Source organism: Anarhichas minor, unplaced genomic scaffold, assembly GCF_050575085.1.
Source record: "Anarhichas minor isolate MPS153535 unplaced genomic scaffold, ASM5057508v1 ptg000108l, whole genome shotgun sequence".
In the NCBI taxonomy this organism is placed as follows: domain Eukaryota; kingdom Metazoa; phylum Chordata; class Actinopteri; order Perciformes; family Anarhichadidae; genus Anarhichas; species Anarhichas minor.
The window spans coordinates 64,585-84,583 of NW_027466554.1; the positions used below are offsets into that span (position 1 = coordinate 64,585).

Sequence of the window (19,999 nt, forward strand, 5' to 3'; positions counted from 1 at the left end):
ACTGCTGCTGCCTTTATCTAGAGCTAACTACTACTGCTGCTTCCTTTATCTAGAGCTAACTACTACTGCTGCTTCCTTTATCTAGAGCTAACTACTGCTGCTGCTGCTTCCTTTATCTAGAGCTAACTACTGCTGCTGCTGCTGCTTCCTTTATCTAGAGCTAACTACTACTGCTGCTGCTTCCTTTATCTAGAGCTAACTACTACTGCTGCTTCCTTTATCTAGAGCTAACTACTGCTGCTGCTGCTTCCTTTATCTAGAGCTAACTACTACTGCTGCTTCCTTTATCTAGAGCTAACTACTGCTGCTGCTTCCTTTATCTAGAGCTAACTACTGCTGCTTCCTTTATCTAGAGCTAACTACTGCTGCTTCCTTTATCTAGAGCTAACTACTGCTGCTGCTTCCTTTATCTAGAGCTAACTACTACTGCTGCTTCCTTTATCTAGAGCTAACTACTACTGCTGCTGCTTCCTTTATCTAGAGCTAACTACTGCTGCTGCTGCTTCCTTTATCTACAGCTAACTACTGCTGCTGCTTCCTTTATCTAGAGCTAACTACTACTGCTGCTTCCTTTATCTAGAGCTAACTACTACTGCTGCTGCTTCCTTTATCTAGAGCTAACTACTGCTGCTGCTTCCTTTATCTAGAGCTAACTACTGCTGCTGCTGCTGCTGCTTCCTTTATCTAGAGCTAACTACTGCTGCTGCTGCTTCCTTTATCTAGAGCTAACTACTGCTGCTGCTTCCTTTATCTAGAGCTAACTACTACTGCTGCTTCCTTTATCTAGAGCTAACTACTACTGCTGCTGCTTCCTTTATCTAGAGCTAACTACTACTGCTGCTGCTTCCTTTATCTAGAGCTAACTACTGCTGCTGCTGCTTCCTTTATCTAGAGCTAACTACTGCTGCTGCTGCTGCTTCCTTTATCTAGAGCTAACTACTGCTGCTGCTGCCTTTATCTAGAGCTAACTACTACTGCTGCTTCCTTTATCTAGAGCTAACTACTGCTTCCTTTATCTAGAGCTAACTACTGCTGCTGCTTCCTTTATCTAGAGCTAACTACTGCTGCTGCTGCTTCCTTTATCTAGAGCTAACTACTACTGCTGCTTCCTTTATCTAGAGCTAACTACTGCTGCTGCTTCCTTTATCTAGAGCTAACTACTGCTGCTGCTTCCTTTATCTAGAGCTAACTACTACTGCTGCTTCCTTTATCTAGCGCTAACTACTACTGCTGCTTCCTTTATCTAGAGCTAACTACGACTGCTGCTTCCTTTATCTAGAGCTAACTACTGCTGCTGCTGCTTCCTTTATCTAGAGCTAACTACTGCTGCTTCCTTTATCTAGAGCTAACTACTGCTGCTGCTGCTTCCTTTATCTAGAGCTAACTACTACTGCTGCTGCTTCCTTTATCTAGAGCTAACTACTACTGCTGCTTCCTTTATCTAGAGCTAACTACTACTGCTGCTGCTTCCTTTATCTAGAGCTAACTACTACTGCTGCTTCCTTTATCTAGAGCTAACTACTACTGCTGCTGCTTCCTTTATCTAGAGCTAACTACTACTGCTGCTTCCTTTATCTAGAGCTAACTACTACTGCTGCTGCTTCCTTTATCTAGAGCTAACTACTACTGCTGCTTCCTTTATCTAGAGCTAACTACCACTGCTGCTTCCTTTATCTAGAGCTAACTACTACTGCTGCTGCTTCCTTTATCTAGAGCTAACTACTACTGCTGCTGCTGCCTTTATCTAGAGCTAACTACCACTGCTGCTTCCTTTATCTAGAGCTAACTACTACTGCTGCTTCCTTTATCTAGAGCTAACTACTACTGCTGCTGCTTCCTTTATCTAGAGCTAACTACTACTGCTGCTGCTTCCTTTATCTAGAGCTAACTACTACTACTGCTGCTTCCTTTATCTAGAGCTAACTACCACTGCTGCTTCCTTTATCTAGAGCTAACTACTACTGCTGCTGCTTCCTTTATCTAGAGCTAACTACTACTGCTGCTGCTTCCTTCATCTAGAGCTAACTACTACTGCTGCTTCCTTTATCTAGAGCTAACTACTACTGCTGCTTCCTTTATCTAGAGCTAACTACTGCTGCTGCTGCTGCTTCCTTTATCTAGAGCTAATTACTACTGCTGCTGCTTCCTTTATCTAGAGCTAACTACTGCTGCTGCTTCCTTTATCTAGAGCTAACTACTGCTGCTGCTTCCTTTATCTAGAGCTAACTACTGCTGCTGCTTCCTTTATCTAGAGCTAACTACTACTGCTGCTTCCTTTATCTAGAGCTAACTACCACTGCTGCTTCCTTTATCTAGAGCTAACTACTACTGCTGCTGCTTCCTTTATCTAGAGCTAACTACTACTGCTGCTGCTTCCTTTATCTAGAGCTAACTACTGCTGCTGCTGCTTCCTTTATCTAGAGCTAACTACTGCTGCTGCTGCTGCTTCCTTTATCTAGAGCTAACTACTACTGCTGCTGCTGCTTCCTTTATCTAGAGCTACTACTACTACTGCTGCTTCCTTTATCTAGAGCTAACTACTACTACTGCTGCTTCCTTTATCTAGAGCTAACTACTGCTGCTGCTGCTTCCTTTATCTAGAGCTAACTACTACTGCTGCTTCCTTTATCTAGAGCTAACTACTGCTGCTGCTTCCTTTATCTAGAGCTAACTACTGCTGCTTCCTTTATCTAGAGCTAACTACTGCTGCTTCCTTTATCTAGAGCTAACTACTGCTGCTGCTTCCTTTATCTAGAGCTAACTACTACTGCTGCTTCCTTTATCTAGAGCTAACTACTACTGCTGCTGCTGCTTCCTTTATCTAGAGCTAACTACTGCTGCTGCTGCTTCCTTTATCTAGAGCTAACTACTGCTGCTGCTTCCTTTATCTAGAGCTAACTACTACTGCTGCTTCCTTTATCTAGAGCTAACTACTACTGCTGCTGCTTCCTTTATCTAGAGCTAACTACTGCTGCTGCTTCCTTTATCTAGAGCTAACTACTGCTGCTGCTGCTGCTTCCTTTATCTAGAGCTAACTACTGCTGCTGCTGCTTCCTTTATCTAGAGCTAACTACTGCTGCTGCTTCCTTTATCTAGAGCTAACTACTACTGCTGCTTCCTTTATCTAGAGCTAACTACTACTGCTGCTGCTTCCTTTATCTAGAGCTAACTACTACTGCTGCTGCTTCCTTTATCTAGAGCTAACTACTACTGCTGCTTCCTTTATCTAGAGCTAACTACTGCTGCTGCTTCCTTTATCTAGAGCTAACTACTACTGCTGCTGCTTCCTTTATCTAGAGCTAACTACTGCTGCTTCCTTTATCTAGAGCTAACTACTGCTGCTGCTGCTTCCTTCATCTAGAGCTAACTACTGCTGCTGCTTCCTTTATCTAGAGCTAACTACTGCTGCTTCCTTTATCTAGAGCTAACTACTGCTGCTGCTTCCTTTATCTAGAGCCAACTACTACTGCTGCTTCCTTTATCTAGAGCTAACTACTGCTGCTGCTTCCTTTATCTAGAGCTAACTACTGCTGCTGCTTCCTTTATCTAGAGCTAACTACTACTGCTGCTTCCTTTATCTAGAGCTAACTACTACTGCTGCTTCCTTTATCTAGAGCTAACTACGACTGCTGCTTCCTTTATCTAGAGCTAACTACTGCTGCTGCTGCTTCCTTTATCTAGAGCTAACTACTGCTGCTTCCTTTATCTAGAGCTAACTACTGCTGCTGCTGCTTCCTTTATCTAGAGCTAACTACTACTGCTGCTGCTTCCTTTATCTAGAGCTAACTACTACTGCTGCTTCCTTTATCTAGAGCTAACTACTACTGCTGCTGCTTCCTTTATCTAGAGCTAACTACTACTGCTGCTTCCTTTATCTAGAGCTAACTACTACTGCTGCTGCTTCCTTTATCTAGAGCTAACTACTACTGCTGCTTCCTTTATCTAGAGCTAACTACTACTGCTGCTGCTTCCTTTATCTAGAGCTAACTACTACTGCTGCTTCCTTTATCTAGAGCTAACTACCACTGCTGCTTCCTTTATCTAGAGCTAACTACTACTGCTGCTGCTTCCTTTATCTAGAGCTAACTACTACTGCTGCTGCTGCCTTTATCTAGAGCTAACTATCACTGCTGCTTCCTTTATCTAGAGCTAACTACTACTGCTGCTGCTGCTTCCTTTATCTAGAGCTAACTACTACTGCTGCTGCTTCCTTTATCTAGAGCTAACTACTACTGCTGCTGCTTCCTTTATCTAGAGCTAACTACTACTACTGCTGCTTCCTTTATCTAGAGCTAACTACCACTGCTGCTTCCTTTATCTAGAGCTAACTACTACTGCTGCTGCTTCCTTTATCTAGAGCTAACTACTACTGCTGCTGCTTCCTTCATCTAGAGCTAACTACTACTGCTGCTTCCTTTATCTAGAGCTAACTACTACTGCTGCTTCCTTTATCTAGAGCTAACTACTGCTGCTGCTGCTGCTTCCTTTATCTAGAGCTAATTACTACTGCTGCTGCTTCCTTTATCTAGAGCTAACTACTGCTGCTGCTTCCTTTATCTAGAGCTAACTACTGCTGCTGCTTCCTTTATCTAGAGCTAACTACTGCTGCTGCTTCCTTTATCTAGAGCTAACTACTACTGCTGCTTCCTTTATCTAGAGCTAACTACCACTGCTGCTTCCTTTATCTAGAGCTAACTACTACTGCTGCTGCTTCCTTTATCTAGAGCTAACTACTACTGCTGCTGCTTCCTTTATCTAGAGCTAACTACTGCTGCTGCTGCTTCCTTTATCTAGAGCTAACTACTGCTGCTGCTGCTGCTTCCTTTATCTAGAGCTAACTACTACTGCTGCTGCTGCTTCCTTTATCTAGAGCTACTACTACTACTGCTGCTTCCTTTATCTAGAGCTAACTACTACTACTGCTGCTTCCTTTATCTAGAGCTAACTACTGCTGCTGCTGCTTCCTTTATCTAGAGCTAACTACTACTGCTGCTTCCTTTATCTAGAGCTAACTACTGCTGCTGCTTCCTTTATCTAGAGCTAACTACTGCTGCTTCCTTTATCTAGAGCTAACTACTGCTGCTTCCTTTATCTAGAGCTAACTACTGCTGCTGCTTCCTTTATCTAGAGCTAACTACTACTGCTGCTTCCTTTATCTAGAGCTAACTACTACTGCTGCTGCTGCTGCTTCCTTTATCTAGAGCTAACTACTGCTGCTGCTGCTTCCTTTATCTAGAGCTAACTACTGCTGCTGCTTCCTTTATCTAGAGCTAACTACTACTGCTGCTTCCTTTATCTAGAGCTAACTACTACTGCTGCTGCTTCCTTTATCTAGAGCTAACTACTGCTGCTGCTTCCTTTATCTAGAGCTAACTACTGCTGCTGCTGCTGCCTTTATCTAGAGCTAACTACTGCTGCTGCTGCTTCCTTTATCTAGAGCTAACTACTGCTGCTGCTTCCTTTATCTAGAGCTAACTACTACTGCTGCTTCCTTTATCTAGAGCTAACTACTACTGCTGCTGCTTCCTTTATCTAGAGCTAACTACTACTGCTGCTGCTTCCTTTATCTAGAGCTAACTACTACTGCTGCTTCCTTTATCTAGAGCTAACTACTGCTGCTGCTTCCTTTATCTAGAGCTAACTACTACTGCTGCTGCTTCCTTTATCTAGAGCTAACTACTGCTGCTTCCTTTATCTAGAGCTAACTACTGCTGCTGCTGCTTCCTTCATCTAGAGCTAACTACTGCTGCTGCTTCCTTTATCTAGAGCTAACTACTGCTGCTTCCTTTATCTAGAGCTAACTACTGCTGCTGCTTCCTTTATCTAGAGCCAACTACTACTGCTGCTTCCTTTATCTAGAGCTAACTACTGCTGCTGCCTTTATCTAGAGCTAACTACTACTGCTGCTTCCTTTATCTAGAGCTAACTACTACTGCTGCTTCCTTTATCTAGAGCTAACTACTGCTGCTGCTGCTTCCTTTATCTAGAGCTAACTACTGCTGCTGCTTCCTTTATCTAGAGCTAACTACTACTGCTGCTGCTTCCTTTATCTAGAGCTAACTACTACTGCTGCTTCCTTTATCTAGAGCTAACTACTGCTGCTGCTGCTTCCTTTATCTAGAGCTAACTACTACTGCTGCTTCCTTTATCTAGAGCTAACTACTGCTGCTGCTTCCTTTATCTAGAGCTAACTACTGCTGCTTCCTTTATCTAGAGCTAACTACTGCTGCTTCCTTTATCTAGAGCTAACTACTGCTGCTGCTTCCTTTATCTAGAGCTAACTACTACTGCTGCTTCCTTTATCTAGAGCTAACTACTACTGCTGCTGCTTCCTTTATCTAGAGCTAACTACTGCTGCTGCTGCTTCCTTTATCTACAGCTAACTACTGCTGCTGCTTCCTTTATCTAGAGCTAACTACTACTGCTGCTTCCTTTATCTAGAGCTAACTACTACTGCTGCTGCTTCCTTTATCTAGAGCTAACTACTGCTGCTGCTTCCTTTATCTAGAGCTAACTACTGCTGCTGCTGCTGCTGCTTCCTTTATCTAGAGCTAACTACTGCTGCTGCTGCTTCCTTTATCTAGAGCTAACTACTGCTGCTGCTTCCTTTATCTAGAGCTAACTACTACTGCTGCTTCCTTTATCTAGAGCTAACTACTACTGCTGCTGCTTCCTTTATCTAGAGCTAACTACTACTGCTGCTGCTTCCTTTATCTAGAGCTAACTACTACTGCTGCTGCTTCCTTTATCTAGAGCTAACTACTACTGCTGCTTCCTTTATCTAGAGCTAACTACTGCTGCTGCTTCCTTTATCTAGAGCTAACTACTACTGCTGCTGCTTCCTTTATCTAGAGCTAACTACTGCTGCTTCCTTTATCTAGAGCTAACTACTGCTGCTGCTGCTTCCTTCATCTAGAGCTAACTACTGCTGCTGCTTCCTTTATCTAGAGCTAACTACTGCTGCTTCCCCTTTATCTAGAGCTAACTACTGCTGCTTCCTTTATCTAGAGCCAACTACTGCTGCTGCTTCCTTTATCTAGAGCTAACTACTGCTGCTGCTTCCTTTATCTAGAGCTAACTACTACTGCTGCTTCCTTTATCTAGAGCTAACTACTACTGCTGCTGCTTCCTTTATCTAGAGCTAACTACTACTGCTGCTGCTTCCTTTATCTAGAGCTAACTACTGCTGCTGCTTCCTTTATCTAGAGCTAACTACTGCTGCTTCCTTTATCTAGAGCTAACTACTGCTGCTTCCTTTATCTAGAGCTAACTACTGCTGCTGCTTCCTTTATCTAGAGCTAACTACTACTGCTGCTGCTTCCTTTATCTAGAGCTAACTACTGCTGCTGCTGCTTCCTTTATCTAGAGCTAACTACTGCTGCTGCTTCCTTTATCTAGAGCTAACTACTACTGCTGCTTCCTTTATCTAGAGCTAACTACTACTGCTGCTGCTTCCTTTATCTAGAGCTAACTACTGCTGCTGCTTCCTTTATCTAGAGCTAACTACTGCTGCTGCTGCTGCTTCCTTTATCTAGAGCTAACTACTGCTGCTGCTGCTTCCTTTATCTAGAGCTAACTACTGCTGCTGCTTCCTTTATCTAGAGCTAACTACTACTGCTGCTTCCTTTATCTAGAGCTAACTACTACTGCTGCTGCTTCCTTTATCTAGAGCTAACTACTACTGCTGCTGCTTCCTTTATCTAGAGCTAACTACTACTGCTGCTTCCTTTATCTAGAGCTAACTACTGCTGCTGCTTCCTTTATCTAGAGCTAACTACTACTGCTGCTGCTTCCTTTATCTAGAGCTAACTACTGCTGCTTCCTTTATCTAGAGCTAACTACTGCTGCTGCTGCTTCCTTCATCTAGAGCTAACTACTGCTGCTGCTTCCTTTATCTAGAGCTAACTACTGCTGCTTCCTTTATCTAGAGCTAACTACTGCTGCTGCTTCCTTTATCTAGAGCCAACTACTACTGCTGCTTCCTTTATCTAGAGCTAACTACTGCTGCTGCCTTTATCTAGAGCTAACTACTACTGCTGCTTCCTTTATCTAGAGCTAACTACTACTGCTGCTTCCTTTATCTAGAGCTAACTACTGCTGCTGCTGCTTCCTTTATCTAGAGCTAACTACTGCTGCTGCTGCTGCTTCCTTTATCTAGAGCTAACTACTACTGCTGCTGCTTCCTTTATCTAGAGCTAACTACTACTGCTGCTTCCTTTATCTAGAGCTAACTACTGCTGCTGCTGCTTCCTTTATCTAGAGCTAACTACTACTGCTGCTTCCTTTATCTAGAGCTAACTACTGCTGCTGCTTCCTTTATCAAGAGCTAACTACTGCTGCTTCCTTTATCTAGAGCTAACTACTGCTGCTTCCTTTATCTAGAGCTAACTACTGCTGCTGCTTCCTTTATCTAGAGCTAACTACTACTGCTGCTTCCTTTATCTAGAGCTAACTACTACTGCTGCTGCTTCCTTTATCTAGAGCTAACTACTGCTGCTGCTGCTTCCTTTATCTAGAGCTAACTACTGCTGCTGCTTCCTTTATCTAGAGCTAACTACTACTGCTGCTTCCTTTATCTAGAGCTAACTACTACTGCTGCTGCTTCCTTTATCTAGAGCTAACTACTGCTGCTGCTTCCTTTATCTAGAGCTAACTACTGCTGCTGCTGCTGCTGCTTCCTTTATCTAGAGCTAACTACTGCTGCTGCTGCTTCCTTTATCTAGAGCTAACTACTGCTGCTGCTTCCTTTATCTAGAGCCAACTACTACTGCTGCTTCCTTTATCTAGAGCTAACTACTACTGCTGCTGCTTCCTTTATCTAGAGCTAACTACTACTGCTGCTGCTTCCTTTATCTAGAGCTAACTACTACTGCTGCTGCTTCCTTTATCTAGAGCTAACTACTACTGCTGCTTCCTTTATCTAGAGCTAACTACTGCTGCTGCTTCCTTTATCTAGAGCTAACTACTACTGCTGCTGCTTCCTTTATCTAGAGCTAACTACTGCTGCTTCCTTTATCTAGAGCTAACTACTGCTGCTGCTGCTTCCTTCATCTAGAGCTAACTACTGCTGCTGCTTCCTTTATCTAGAGCTAACTACTGCTGCTTCCTTTATCTAGAGCCAACTACTGCTGCTGCTTCCTTTATCTAGAGCCAACTACTACTGCTGCTTCCTTTATCTAGAGCTAACTACTGCTGCTGCTTCCTTTATCTAGAGCTAACTACTACTGCTGCTTCCTTTATCTAGAGCTAACTACTACTGCTGCTGCTTCCTTTATCTAGAGCTACTACTGCTGCTGCTTCCTTTATCTAGAGCTAACTACTGCTGCTGCTGCTGCTTCCTTTATCTAGAGCTAACTACTACTGCTGCTGCTTCCTTTATCTAGAGCTAACTACTACTGCTGCTTCCTTTATCTAGAGCTAACTACTGCTGCTGCTTCCTTTATCTAGAGCTAACTACTACTGCTGCTGCTTCCTTTATCTAGAGCTAACTACTGCTGCTTCCTTTATCTAGAGCTAACTACTGCTGCTGCTGCTTCCTTCATCTAGAGCTAACTACTGCTGCTGCTTCCTTTATCTAGAGCTAACTACTGCTGCTTCCTTTATCTAGAGCTAACTACTGCTGCTGCTTCCTTTATCTAGAGCCAACTACTACTGCTGCTTCCTTTATCTAGAGCTAACTACTGCTGCTGCTTCCTTTATCTAGAGCTAACTACTACTGCTGCTTCCTTTATCTAGAGCTAACTACTACTGCTGCTTCCTTTATCTAGAGCTAACTACTGCTGCTGCTGCTTCCTTTATCTAGAGCTAACTACTGCTGCTGCTGCTGCTTCCTTTATCTAGAGCTAACTACTACTGCTGCTTCCTTTATCTAGAGCTAACTACTACTGCTGCTTCCTTTATCTAGAGCTAACTACTGCTGCTGCTGCTTCCTTTATCTAGAGCTAACTACTACTGCTGCTTCCTTTATCTAGAGCTAACTACTGCTGCTGCTTCCTTTATCTAGAGCTAACTACTGCTGCTTCCTTTATCTAGAGCTAACTACTGCTGCTTCCTTTATCTAGAGCTAACTACTGCTGCTGCTTCCTTTATCTAGAGCTAACTACTACTGCTGCTTCCTTTATCTAGAGCTAACTACTACTGCTGCTGCTTCCTTTATCTAGAGCTAACTACTGCTGCTGCTGCTTCCTTTATCTAGAGCTAACTACTGCTGCTGCTTCCTTTATCTAGAGCTAACTACTACTGCTGCTGCTTCCTTTAGAGCTAACTACTGCTGCTGCTTCCTTTATCTAGAGCTAACTACTGCTGCTGCTTCCTTTATCTAGAGCTAACTACTGCTGCTGCTGCTTCCTTTATCTAGAGCTAACTACTGCTGCTGCTGCTTCCTCTTCCTTTATCTAGAGCTAACTACTGCTGCTGCTTCCTTTATCTAGAGCTAACTACTACTGCTGCTTCCTTTATCTAGAGCTAACTACTACTGCTGCTGCTTCCTTTATCTAGAGCTAACTACTACTGCTGCTGCTTCCTTTATCTAGAGCTAACTACTACTGCTGCTTCCTTTATCTAGAGCTAACTACTACTGCTGCTGCTTCCTTTATCTAGAGCTAACTACTGCTGCTTCCTTTATCTAGAGCTAACTACTGCTGCTGCTGCTTCCTTCATCTAGAGCTAACTACTGCTGCTGCTTCCTTTATCTAGAGCTAACTACTGCTGCTTCCTTTATCTAGAGCTAACTACTGCTGCTGCTTCCTTTATCTAGAGCCAACTACTACTGCTGCTTCCTTTATCTAGAGCTAACTACTGCTGCTGCTTCCTTTATCTAGAGCTAACTACTACTGCTGCTTCCTTTATCTAGAGCTAACTACTACTGCTGCTGCTGCTTCCTTTATCTAGAGCTACTACTGCTGCTGCTTCCTTTATCTAGAGCTAACTACTGCTGCTGCTTCCTTTATCTAGAGCTAACTACTGCTGCTGCTTCCTTTATCTAGAGCTAACTACTGCTGCTGCTGCTGCTTCCTTTATCTAGAGCTAACTACTGCTGCTGCTTCCTTTATCTAGAGCTAACTACTGCTGTTGCTTCCTTTATCTAGAGCTAACTACTACTGCTGCTTCCTTTATCTAGAGCTAACTACTACTGCTGCTGCTTCCTTTATCTAGAGCTAACTACTGCTGCTGCTGCTTCCTTTATCTAGAGTTAACTACTACTGCTGCCGCTTCCTTTATCTAGAGCTAACTACTACTGCTGCTGCTTCCTTTATCTAGAGCTAACTACTGCTGCTGCTGCTGCTTCCTTTATCTAGAGCTAACTACTACTACTGCTGCTTCCTTTATCTAGAGCTAACTACTACTGCTGCTGCTTCCTTTATCTAGAGCTAACTACTACTGCTGCTGCTTCCTTTATCTAGAGCTAACTACTACTGCTGCTTCCTTTATCTAGAGCTAACTACTGCTGCTGCTGCTTCCTTTATCTAGAGCTAACTACTACTGCTGCTGCTGCTTCCTTTATCTAGAGCTAACTACTACTGCTGCTGCTTCCTTTATCTAGAGCTAACTACTACTGCTGCTTCCTTTATCTAGAGCTAACTACTACTGCTGCTGCTTCCTTTATCTAGAGCTAACTACTGCTGCTTCCTTTATCTAGAGCTAACTACTGCTGCTTCCTTCATCTAGAGCTAACTACTGCTGCTGCTTCCTTTATCTAGAGCTAACTACTGCTGCTTCCTTTATCTAGAGCTAACTACTGCTGCTGCTTCCTTTATCTAGAGCCAACTACTACTGCTGCTTCCTTTATCTAGAGCTAACTACTGCTGCTGCTTCCTTTATCTAGAGCTAACTACTACTGCTGCTTCCTTTATCTAGAGCTAACTACTACTGCTGCTTCCTTTATCTAGAGCTAACTACTGCTACTGCTGCTTCCTTTATCTAGAGCTAACTACTACTGCTGCTGCTTCCTTTATCTAGAGCTAACTACTACTGCTGCTGCTTCCTTTATCTAGAGCTAACTACTACTGCTGCTTCCTTTATCTAGAGCTAACTACTGCTGCTGCTTCCTTTATCTAGAGCTAACTACTACTGCTGCTTCCTTTATCTAGAGCTAACTACTACTGCTGCTGCTTCCTTTATCTAGAGCTACTACTGCTGCTGCTTCCTTTATCTAGAGCTAACTACTGCTGCTGCTGCTGCTTCCTTTATCTAGAGCTAACTACTGCTGCTGCTTCCTTTATCTAGAGCTAACTACTGCTGCTGCTGCTGCTTCCTTTATCTAGAGCTAACTACTGCTGCTGCTTCCTTTATCTAGAGCTAACTACTGCTGTTGCTTCCTTTATCTAGAGCTAACTACTACTGCTGCTTCCTTTATCTAGAGCTAACTACTACTGCTGCTGCTTCCTTTATCTAGAGCTAACTACTGCTGCTGCTGCTTCCTTTATCTAGAGTTAACTACTACTGCTGCCGCTTCCTTTATCTAGAGCTAACTACTACTGCTGCTGCTTCCTTTATCTAGAGCTAACTACTGCTGCTGCTGCTGCTTCCTTTATCTAGAGCTAACTACTACTACTGCTGCTTCCTTTATCTAGAGCTAACTACTACTGCTGCTGCTTCCTTTATCTAGAGCTAACTACTACTGCTGCTGCTTCCTTTATCTAGAGCCAACTACTACTGCTGCTTCCTTTATCTAGAGCTAACTACTGCTGCTGCTGCCTTTATCTAGAGCTAACTACTACTGCTGCTGCTGCTTCCTTTATCTAGAGCTAACTACTACTGCTGCTGCTTCCTTTATCTAGAGCTAACTACTACTGCTGCTTCCTTTATCTAGAGCTAACTACTACTGCTGCTTCCTTTATCTAGAGCTAACTACTACTGCTGCTTCCTTTATCTAGAGCTAACTACTACTGCTGCTTCCTTTATCTAGAGCTAACTACTGCTGCTGCTTCCTTTATCTAGAGCTAACTACTGCTGCTGCTGCTTCCTTTATCTAGAGCTAACTACTGCTGCTGCTTCCTTTATCTAGAGCTAACTACTACTGCTGCTTCCTTTATCTAGAGCTAACTACTACTGCTGCTGCTTCCTTTATCTAGAGCTAACTACTACTGCTGCTGCTTCCTTTATCTAGAGCTAACTACTACTGCTGCTGCTGCTTCCTTTATCTAGAGCTAACTACTGCTGCTTCCTTTATCTAGAGCTAACTACTACTGCTGCTGCTGCTTCCTTTATCTAGAGCTAACTACTGCTGCTTCCTTTATCTAGAGCTAACTACTACTGCTGCTGCTGCTTCCTTTATCTAGAGCTAACTACTGCTGCTTCCTTTATCTAGAGCTAACTACTACTGCTGCTGCTGCTTCCTTTATCTAGAGCTAACTACTACTGCTGCTGCTGCTTCCTTTATCTAGAGCTAACTACTGCTGCTTCCTTTATCTAGAGCTAACTACTGCTGCTGCTGCTTCCTTCATCTAGAGCTAACTACTGCTGCTGCTTCCTTTATCTAGAGCCAACTACTGCTGCTTCCTTTATCTAGAGCTAACTACTGCTGCTGCTTCCTTTATCTAGAGCCAACTACTACTGCTGCTTCCTTTATCTAGAGCTAACTACTGCTGCTGCTTCCTTTATCTAGAGCTAACTACTACTGCTGCTTCCTTTATCTAGAGCTAACTACTACTGCTGCTGCTTCCTTTATCTAGAGCTAACTACTGCTGCTGCTTCCTTTATCTAGAGCTAACTACTGCTGCTGCTGCTGCTTCCTTTATCTAGAGCTAACTACTGCTGCTGCTGCTTCCTTTATCTAGAGCTAACTACTGCTGCTGCTTCCTTTATCTAGAGCTAACTACTACTGCTGCTTCCTTTATCTAGAGCTAACTACTACTGCTGCTGCTTCCTTTATCTAGAGCTAACTACTACTGCTGCTGCTTCCTTTATCTAGAGCTAACTACTACTGCTGCTTCCTTTATCTAGAGCTAACTACTGCTGCTGCCTTTATCTAGAGCTAACTACTACTGCTGCTGCTTCCTTTATCTAGAGCTAACTACTGCTGCTTCCTTTATCTAGAGCTAACTACTGCTGCTGCTGCTTCCTTCATCTAGAGCTAACTACTGCTGCTGCTTCCTTTATCTAGAGCTAACTACTGCTGCTTCCTTTATCTAGAGCTAACTACTGCTGCTGCTTCCTTTATCTAGAGCCAACTACTACTGCTGCTTCCTTTATCTAGAGCTAACTACTGCTGCTGCTTCCTTTATCTAGAGCTAACTACTACTGCTGCTTCCTTTATCTAGAGCTAACTACTACTGCTGCTGCTGCTGCTTCCTTTATCTAGAGCTACTACTGCTGCTGCTTCCTTTATCTAGAGCTAACTACTGCTGCTGCTTCCTTTATCTAGAGCTAACTACTACTGCTGCTTCCTTTATCTAGAGCTAACTACTACTGCTGCTGCTGCTGCTTCCTTTATCTAGAGCTACTACTGCTGCTGCTTCCTTTATCTAGAGCTAACTACTGCTGCTGCTTCCTTTATCTAGAGCTAACTACTGCTGTTGCTTCCTTTATCTAGAGCTAACTACTACTGCTGCTTCCTTTATCTAGAGCTAACTACTACTGCTGCTGCTTCCTTTATCTAGAGCTAACTACTGCTGCTGCTGCTTCCTTTATCTAGAGTTAACTACTACTGCTGCCGCTTCCTTTATCTAGAGCTAACTACTGCTGCTGCTTCCTTTATCTAGAGCTAACTACTACTACTGCTGCTGCTTCCTTTATCTAGAGCTAACTACTACTGCTGCTGCTTCCTTTATCTAGAGCTAACTACTGCTGTTGCTTCCTTTATCTAGAGCTAACTACTACTGCTGCTTCCTTTATCTAGAGCTAACTACTACTGCTGCTGCTTCCTTTATCTAGAGCTAACTACTGCTGCTGCTGCTGCTTCCTTTATCTAGAGCTAACTACTGCTGTTGCTTCCTTTATCTAGAGCTAACTACTACTGCTGCTTCCTTTATCTAGAGCTAACTACTACTGCTGCTGCTTCCTTTATCTAGAGCTACTACTGCTGCTGCTGCTTCCTTTATCTAGAGCTAACTACTACTGCTGCTGCTTCCTTTATCTAGAGCTAACTACTACTGCTGCTGCTTCCTTTATCTAGAGCTAACTACTGCTGCTGCTGCTTCCTTTATCTAGAGTTAACTACTACTGCTGCCGCTTCCTTTATCTAGAGCTAACTACTACTGCTGCTGCTTCCTTTATCTAGAGCTAACAGAACCAGGTCCATGAACACAGACGTTCTGTTGTCTACGGTCTGAGACTAACAGAACCAGGTCTATGAACACAGACGTTCTGTTGTCTACGGTCTGAGACTAACAGAACCGGGTCCATGAACACAGACGTTCTGCTGAACGTTCAACATGTGCCGAGCACTTCTGGCCCATTTCAGGCGCTCAGAATGAGACCATTTAATTATTCACAGATTAGGATTTTTTCCTGCAGAAAAACAAGCTTAGAGGTCTGAGCTGAGACAGAGTGGTTCTACTGACTAACACCACCACAGCACAGGACAAAATGGCTGAAGCTGATCTGAGGTCAGTAAGACAGTCTCTTACCTGGCGGGGCCACCCGGTCCTGGTAGGTGGGTTTATAGTTACTGAGCGTGAGCAGCAGAGCCTGGATGGTCCCGATGAAGATCCCGGCCAAGCATCCGTAGAAGATCACGTAAAACAGGAAGATCTTCACTGCAGAGCAAACCACGGGGTTACAATCATCATAATTCATGTTTCTATCATTTATGAAGAAAACCTGCTGAACATTCACACATACGTTCATTCATTCATTAATGAGTGAATGAAGAAGCAGCAGAGCCTTTATAAATGAACATGAAGCTGTAGGTTGGTCATTAAAGGGTGAAACACAGGAGACATTTTACAACAGTGACTCCATGGAGGGTTTTATCAACCGAATGTAAAATTGACTCCAATTATTCTACAACGCAGGAGGCCAACCGGATGAGCCCCCCACCCCCCCCCCCCCCCACTAACAACAACAGGTTGGACATGAAAACACCGTCCTCGTCTCTAGTTCGTCTAAAGATAAAGTGTTTCTGTAACATGACACAATCTACTAATCTTTTTTTAGGGGGGGGGAATCCTATAAACCGACAGACTTCCTCCTTGTGTGTTCACTGTTGATGTTGTGGAACCGTCCCAACATGTCTTCCCACTGCCAGTCTCATGTCCAAAGGTGCGAGTGTGGAACCAGTTTGGTGGGTTGGGAACCGGTTGGACTCCACGTGTCTGATCTCCTGTTTCTATCAGTTTTTAATGTGTGGAGACACACTGTCCTGGTTTTCATATTCCAACATGGCTGCTGCTCGTCACCTGCTGCAGGCTTCCTGTGTGACGCACCTGTTGGGGGGGAAACTACACGCGGTGTGTTCTAATGCTGCAGGTTTCTGTATGATGATGATCTGGAGAAGGCTTTCCTCTCATGTGTTCCAGCACTGATCTCTTCAGTCTGTTACAGTGTTAAAGCTCTACAGGACTCACTGGATCATGTGAGACCAACACAATGTAAATATGTGGGAGGACAGACAGTCAGACAGACAGGATGGAGCACCTCCCCCACCAGACGGCTGCTGCATGGCGGCTCTGCGGCACATTTATCAAGTGGTGGAGGACAGACACCTGTCTGTCTGTCTCACTCTGAAGCTCATTTCAAATAGAAACACCTTCACTTATTCTATTAAAGGTCCGTTTCAGCAACTCAAGGACACAGCAACCTGTTGCTTTCCACAGAGCAACGTCGCCCTCTTTTTAGTTGGTGCGACACATCGCCCCCCCCACACACACAGCCTGTAGTAGTAGATGCAGTATAAGTACACGAGGAGAAGTATTACTACACTAATCACATGTTTCAGCTCCTGTAACTTAGAAGTATAAACCGTGTTGCCATGGAGACACACGTGCTACCAGAGACCCGTTGCGTCCTCTCGAGAATAAACCGCCGAAAACCAGAAAACCACGTCGTTCGGTTCGGTTGGACTCGGAGATGGAGGTGTGTGTGTGGGGGGGGCTCTGGAGACTCGTGAGTCGTGATCAGCTCCGTGTTACCGTGTTACCGGGCAGCGTCTAGAGCGCAATCCGACGTGATTTAAACCGTTTATAATGAGATAAACGGTTTAACGGGAGCTTAACGGGGGGCTGAGTGATCCCATCAAAATGAACCTTAAAGTACTGAACACGAGTATTAATGAGCATTAAAGGAGCCACATTAACATCATTACTGTGAGGAGAACACGTCCTCTGGTTCTCCTCTAGTCCTCTCACCGGGAGACTAGAACACAGACATAGAAGACATTGAACACACAGACCTGTAGACCAGTAAGAGAACAACTTAGACCACCCAGAGGAACAACTTTCTCCCATTGGTGTCTACGGGAGAGTCCCGGTCTACGGGAGAGTCCCGGGCCCACCGCGACCCGTCCTTCAGCGTGACCTTTTCATAAAGGACGTGTATTAATGATTAATGGATCAAATGATCCGGACTACGCCTTCAGGAATCATTTACTATGAACCATTGAAGCAAAGCGTCCCAACTCTTTACGACCTTAAATGTGAACAAATACTGTGATTTACAGCGCGAGTTAATTGCGTTTTAAAACCTCTAATTAGCTTTATTTTTTACCTACATTCGACCTGTAACGCGTGGAAGCTAAAACTCGTTAGCGCGTGTCGTGTTATTTACTGAGATTTAAACAAAGAACAACTTCTTCTTCGTCGCCTCCATTGAAAAGCGGAGTCACGACGCAGCAGCATGTCGGATATATAACAGGTGCTGTTAGTTCACACAGGAAACACTCTTCTTTAACCTCCATCTTCGTTTCTCTGACTTTGTGCCGCCATGAAGGTATAACATATAAAAGGCGAATAAAAGACTTACACCAACTGCTCCCGGTTCGTCCCAGAAACTCCTTCTTCTCTGAATTCCACACAAATGTCCTCCAGCCGCCGTCGCTGTCCTTGTTCGCCGACATCGTCGGTTGACGTGATTTAACGGTTTTAACGATTCTAAACGGTTCTAACGGTTAGTTCGTGGTGTAGCTCAGCTTGTCAACTTGTCCCCGACAGGAAACGCGAAAGGACAGCTTCGTACCGGACTCCTCTAATACACCCGCACACAATAAATGTATGCCTCAGAGACACACCGGCTCCGCCTGTAAAAACTCCTGTAATAAGTTATACCCCGCGAAGAGGGAGGGCTGAGCTCAGCCAATCACGAGCCAGCATCTGCCTCTGCGTAAGCGGGAAAACGAAGGAGGGGTGTAGGGGGAGGGGTTGCTCCTCTGGCTGAAAGTACAGACACTAAAAAGATAAAATGGCCAACAGTTACAGACGAACGGTTTAAATGATGCCGGTGTCATGGAAACCACTGCGGTCCCTCGAGTCTCTCAAACTGTAATGTGGATGAACTGTATGTTATCAATGTTATAAATATGTAATAAATGTACCACACTGTTCGTATTAAAGTGGATATCTTTATTACTGTTGAACTGTCAATTTAATTTGGTCAGCAGCACTACTACTTTAATTTAGGCTAACTATTTCAACCATTCATCCATTACTTTTAGCTAAACATTTCAACCATTTATCAATTAACATACATTACAGTTAGCTTTCTATTTCAACCGATCCATTACTCGTAGCTAACTGCAGAGTACGAACCCCCTGAGGTACAAGTAGCCTGACCCTGGTTGTGAATCACTGTCTGAATCCAACGGTTGGTTATTGCCGGCTGTACATACAGCCCCACTTGTTTGTAAAGTACTTTAACTCTAAATTAACTTATTTTAAACCCTGTCAGGTCATATCGTTAGCTAGCAGTTAGCTAGTTTCAGCCATTACAGCGGGCTGAGATGTTACAATTGAGTTTGATCGGTCAACGTTTACTTAGACACAATGGAGATATGCTGTAGGTGATAAGGTGATAAGCTGTAGGTGATTTCAACATATTGACTTCAAAATTTGACCGATGGGGAAAACACATTGCTGAGAACATAAACCATGCGACAGGTCTCTGAAATGTGTCGTACTGAGAGTACTAAGCTGGAGAACATAGATACTGTGAAATAAGACAACACTTTTAAAGGTTCGTTTCACCCTAACTTTTCTTTCTTAATAGCTTAATCATGATGTTTTGTTTACGTGTCCACACCATGATAGATAGAACCTAGTTACTGTATAATCACCTGTAAATAATGTAATGAGGTGGGAATTCATTCAACATGAAGGCGGACAGATTGTCTTTTGTTTAATCAGGGTCATCTTGATTTGCGGTGACCAGTCGTCCATATTTAGATGTTTCCTTCACTTGGGGAGGAGTTGTGTGGTGCTCAGTGTCACTTGGTCATGAGTCACTAAATGACGAGTGTGTGCTGAGAAGTGAACATTGTGTAAGATTAAAAACATAAAGACGTTTACAGAAAAGAGCAGTAATGACAATAATTATTAAACTGTTTATGAAGTCAGGACTAGTGATACAGGCGTTATTAGTTAACTTCAGGCAGACAGCAGAGTCACAACATTTATAAATGTTTTGTTTTTTATTTCAGAGAATCATAGAAGAAAATCTCACTTTAAGCATCAGTGCGCACAGATCACCTAAAATCAGACGAGTATTTCAGTGATCTGTGTCATTAGAATAATCATATATATATATATGAGGAGTCAGTCGTAATAAGTCTGGCTGTCGATTCTTCTTCTCTTGTTTCTGTCAGCATCGGTTGTAAAGGAGCTGTGTTCTGTGTCTATTGTTACCTCATGTTGTTTGTCAGCATTAACAGACAAACTACCGTCCTGGTGTGAATGAAACCTGTTGACAACCCATCACACTTCAGGGTGGAGCTGGATCACTGGGCGGGTTCACACATCATGAGCCCCTCTTTGTTTATTCATGTTGTGAGTTAGAACATTTAAGAAGTGTCTTCTCTCTGCTGCTTCATGTCAGAGATAAGATAAGAAAATCCTTTATTGGTCCCACA

The 19,999-nt window shown here is 43.6% G+C and overlaps 1 protein-coding gene across 1 annotated transcript in view; it reads right to left on the reverse strand.

Annotated features, from left to right (window-relative positions):
* The window catches only part of atp1b1a (ATPase Na+/K+ transporting subunit beta 1a), a 26,345-nt gene extending 8,172 nt beyond the window's left edge, over positions 1-18,173 (reverse strand). Inside the window, exons 1-2 of the mRNA XM_076082874.1 lie at positions 17,902-18,173; positions 15,570-15,698 (exon numbers count right to left, since the gene is read on the reverse strand). Of these exons, the coding sequence (XP_075938989.1) occupies positions 15,570-15,698; positions 17,902-17,995 (223 nt within the window). The 5' untranslated portion in view covers positions 17,996-18,173. The remainder of the gene's footprint in view (positions 1-15,569; positions 15,699-17,901) is intronic.
* Between the last annotated feature and the right edge of the window lie 1,826 nt (positions 18,174-19,999).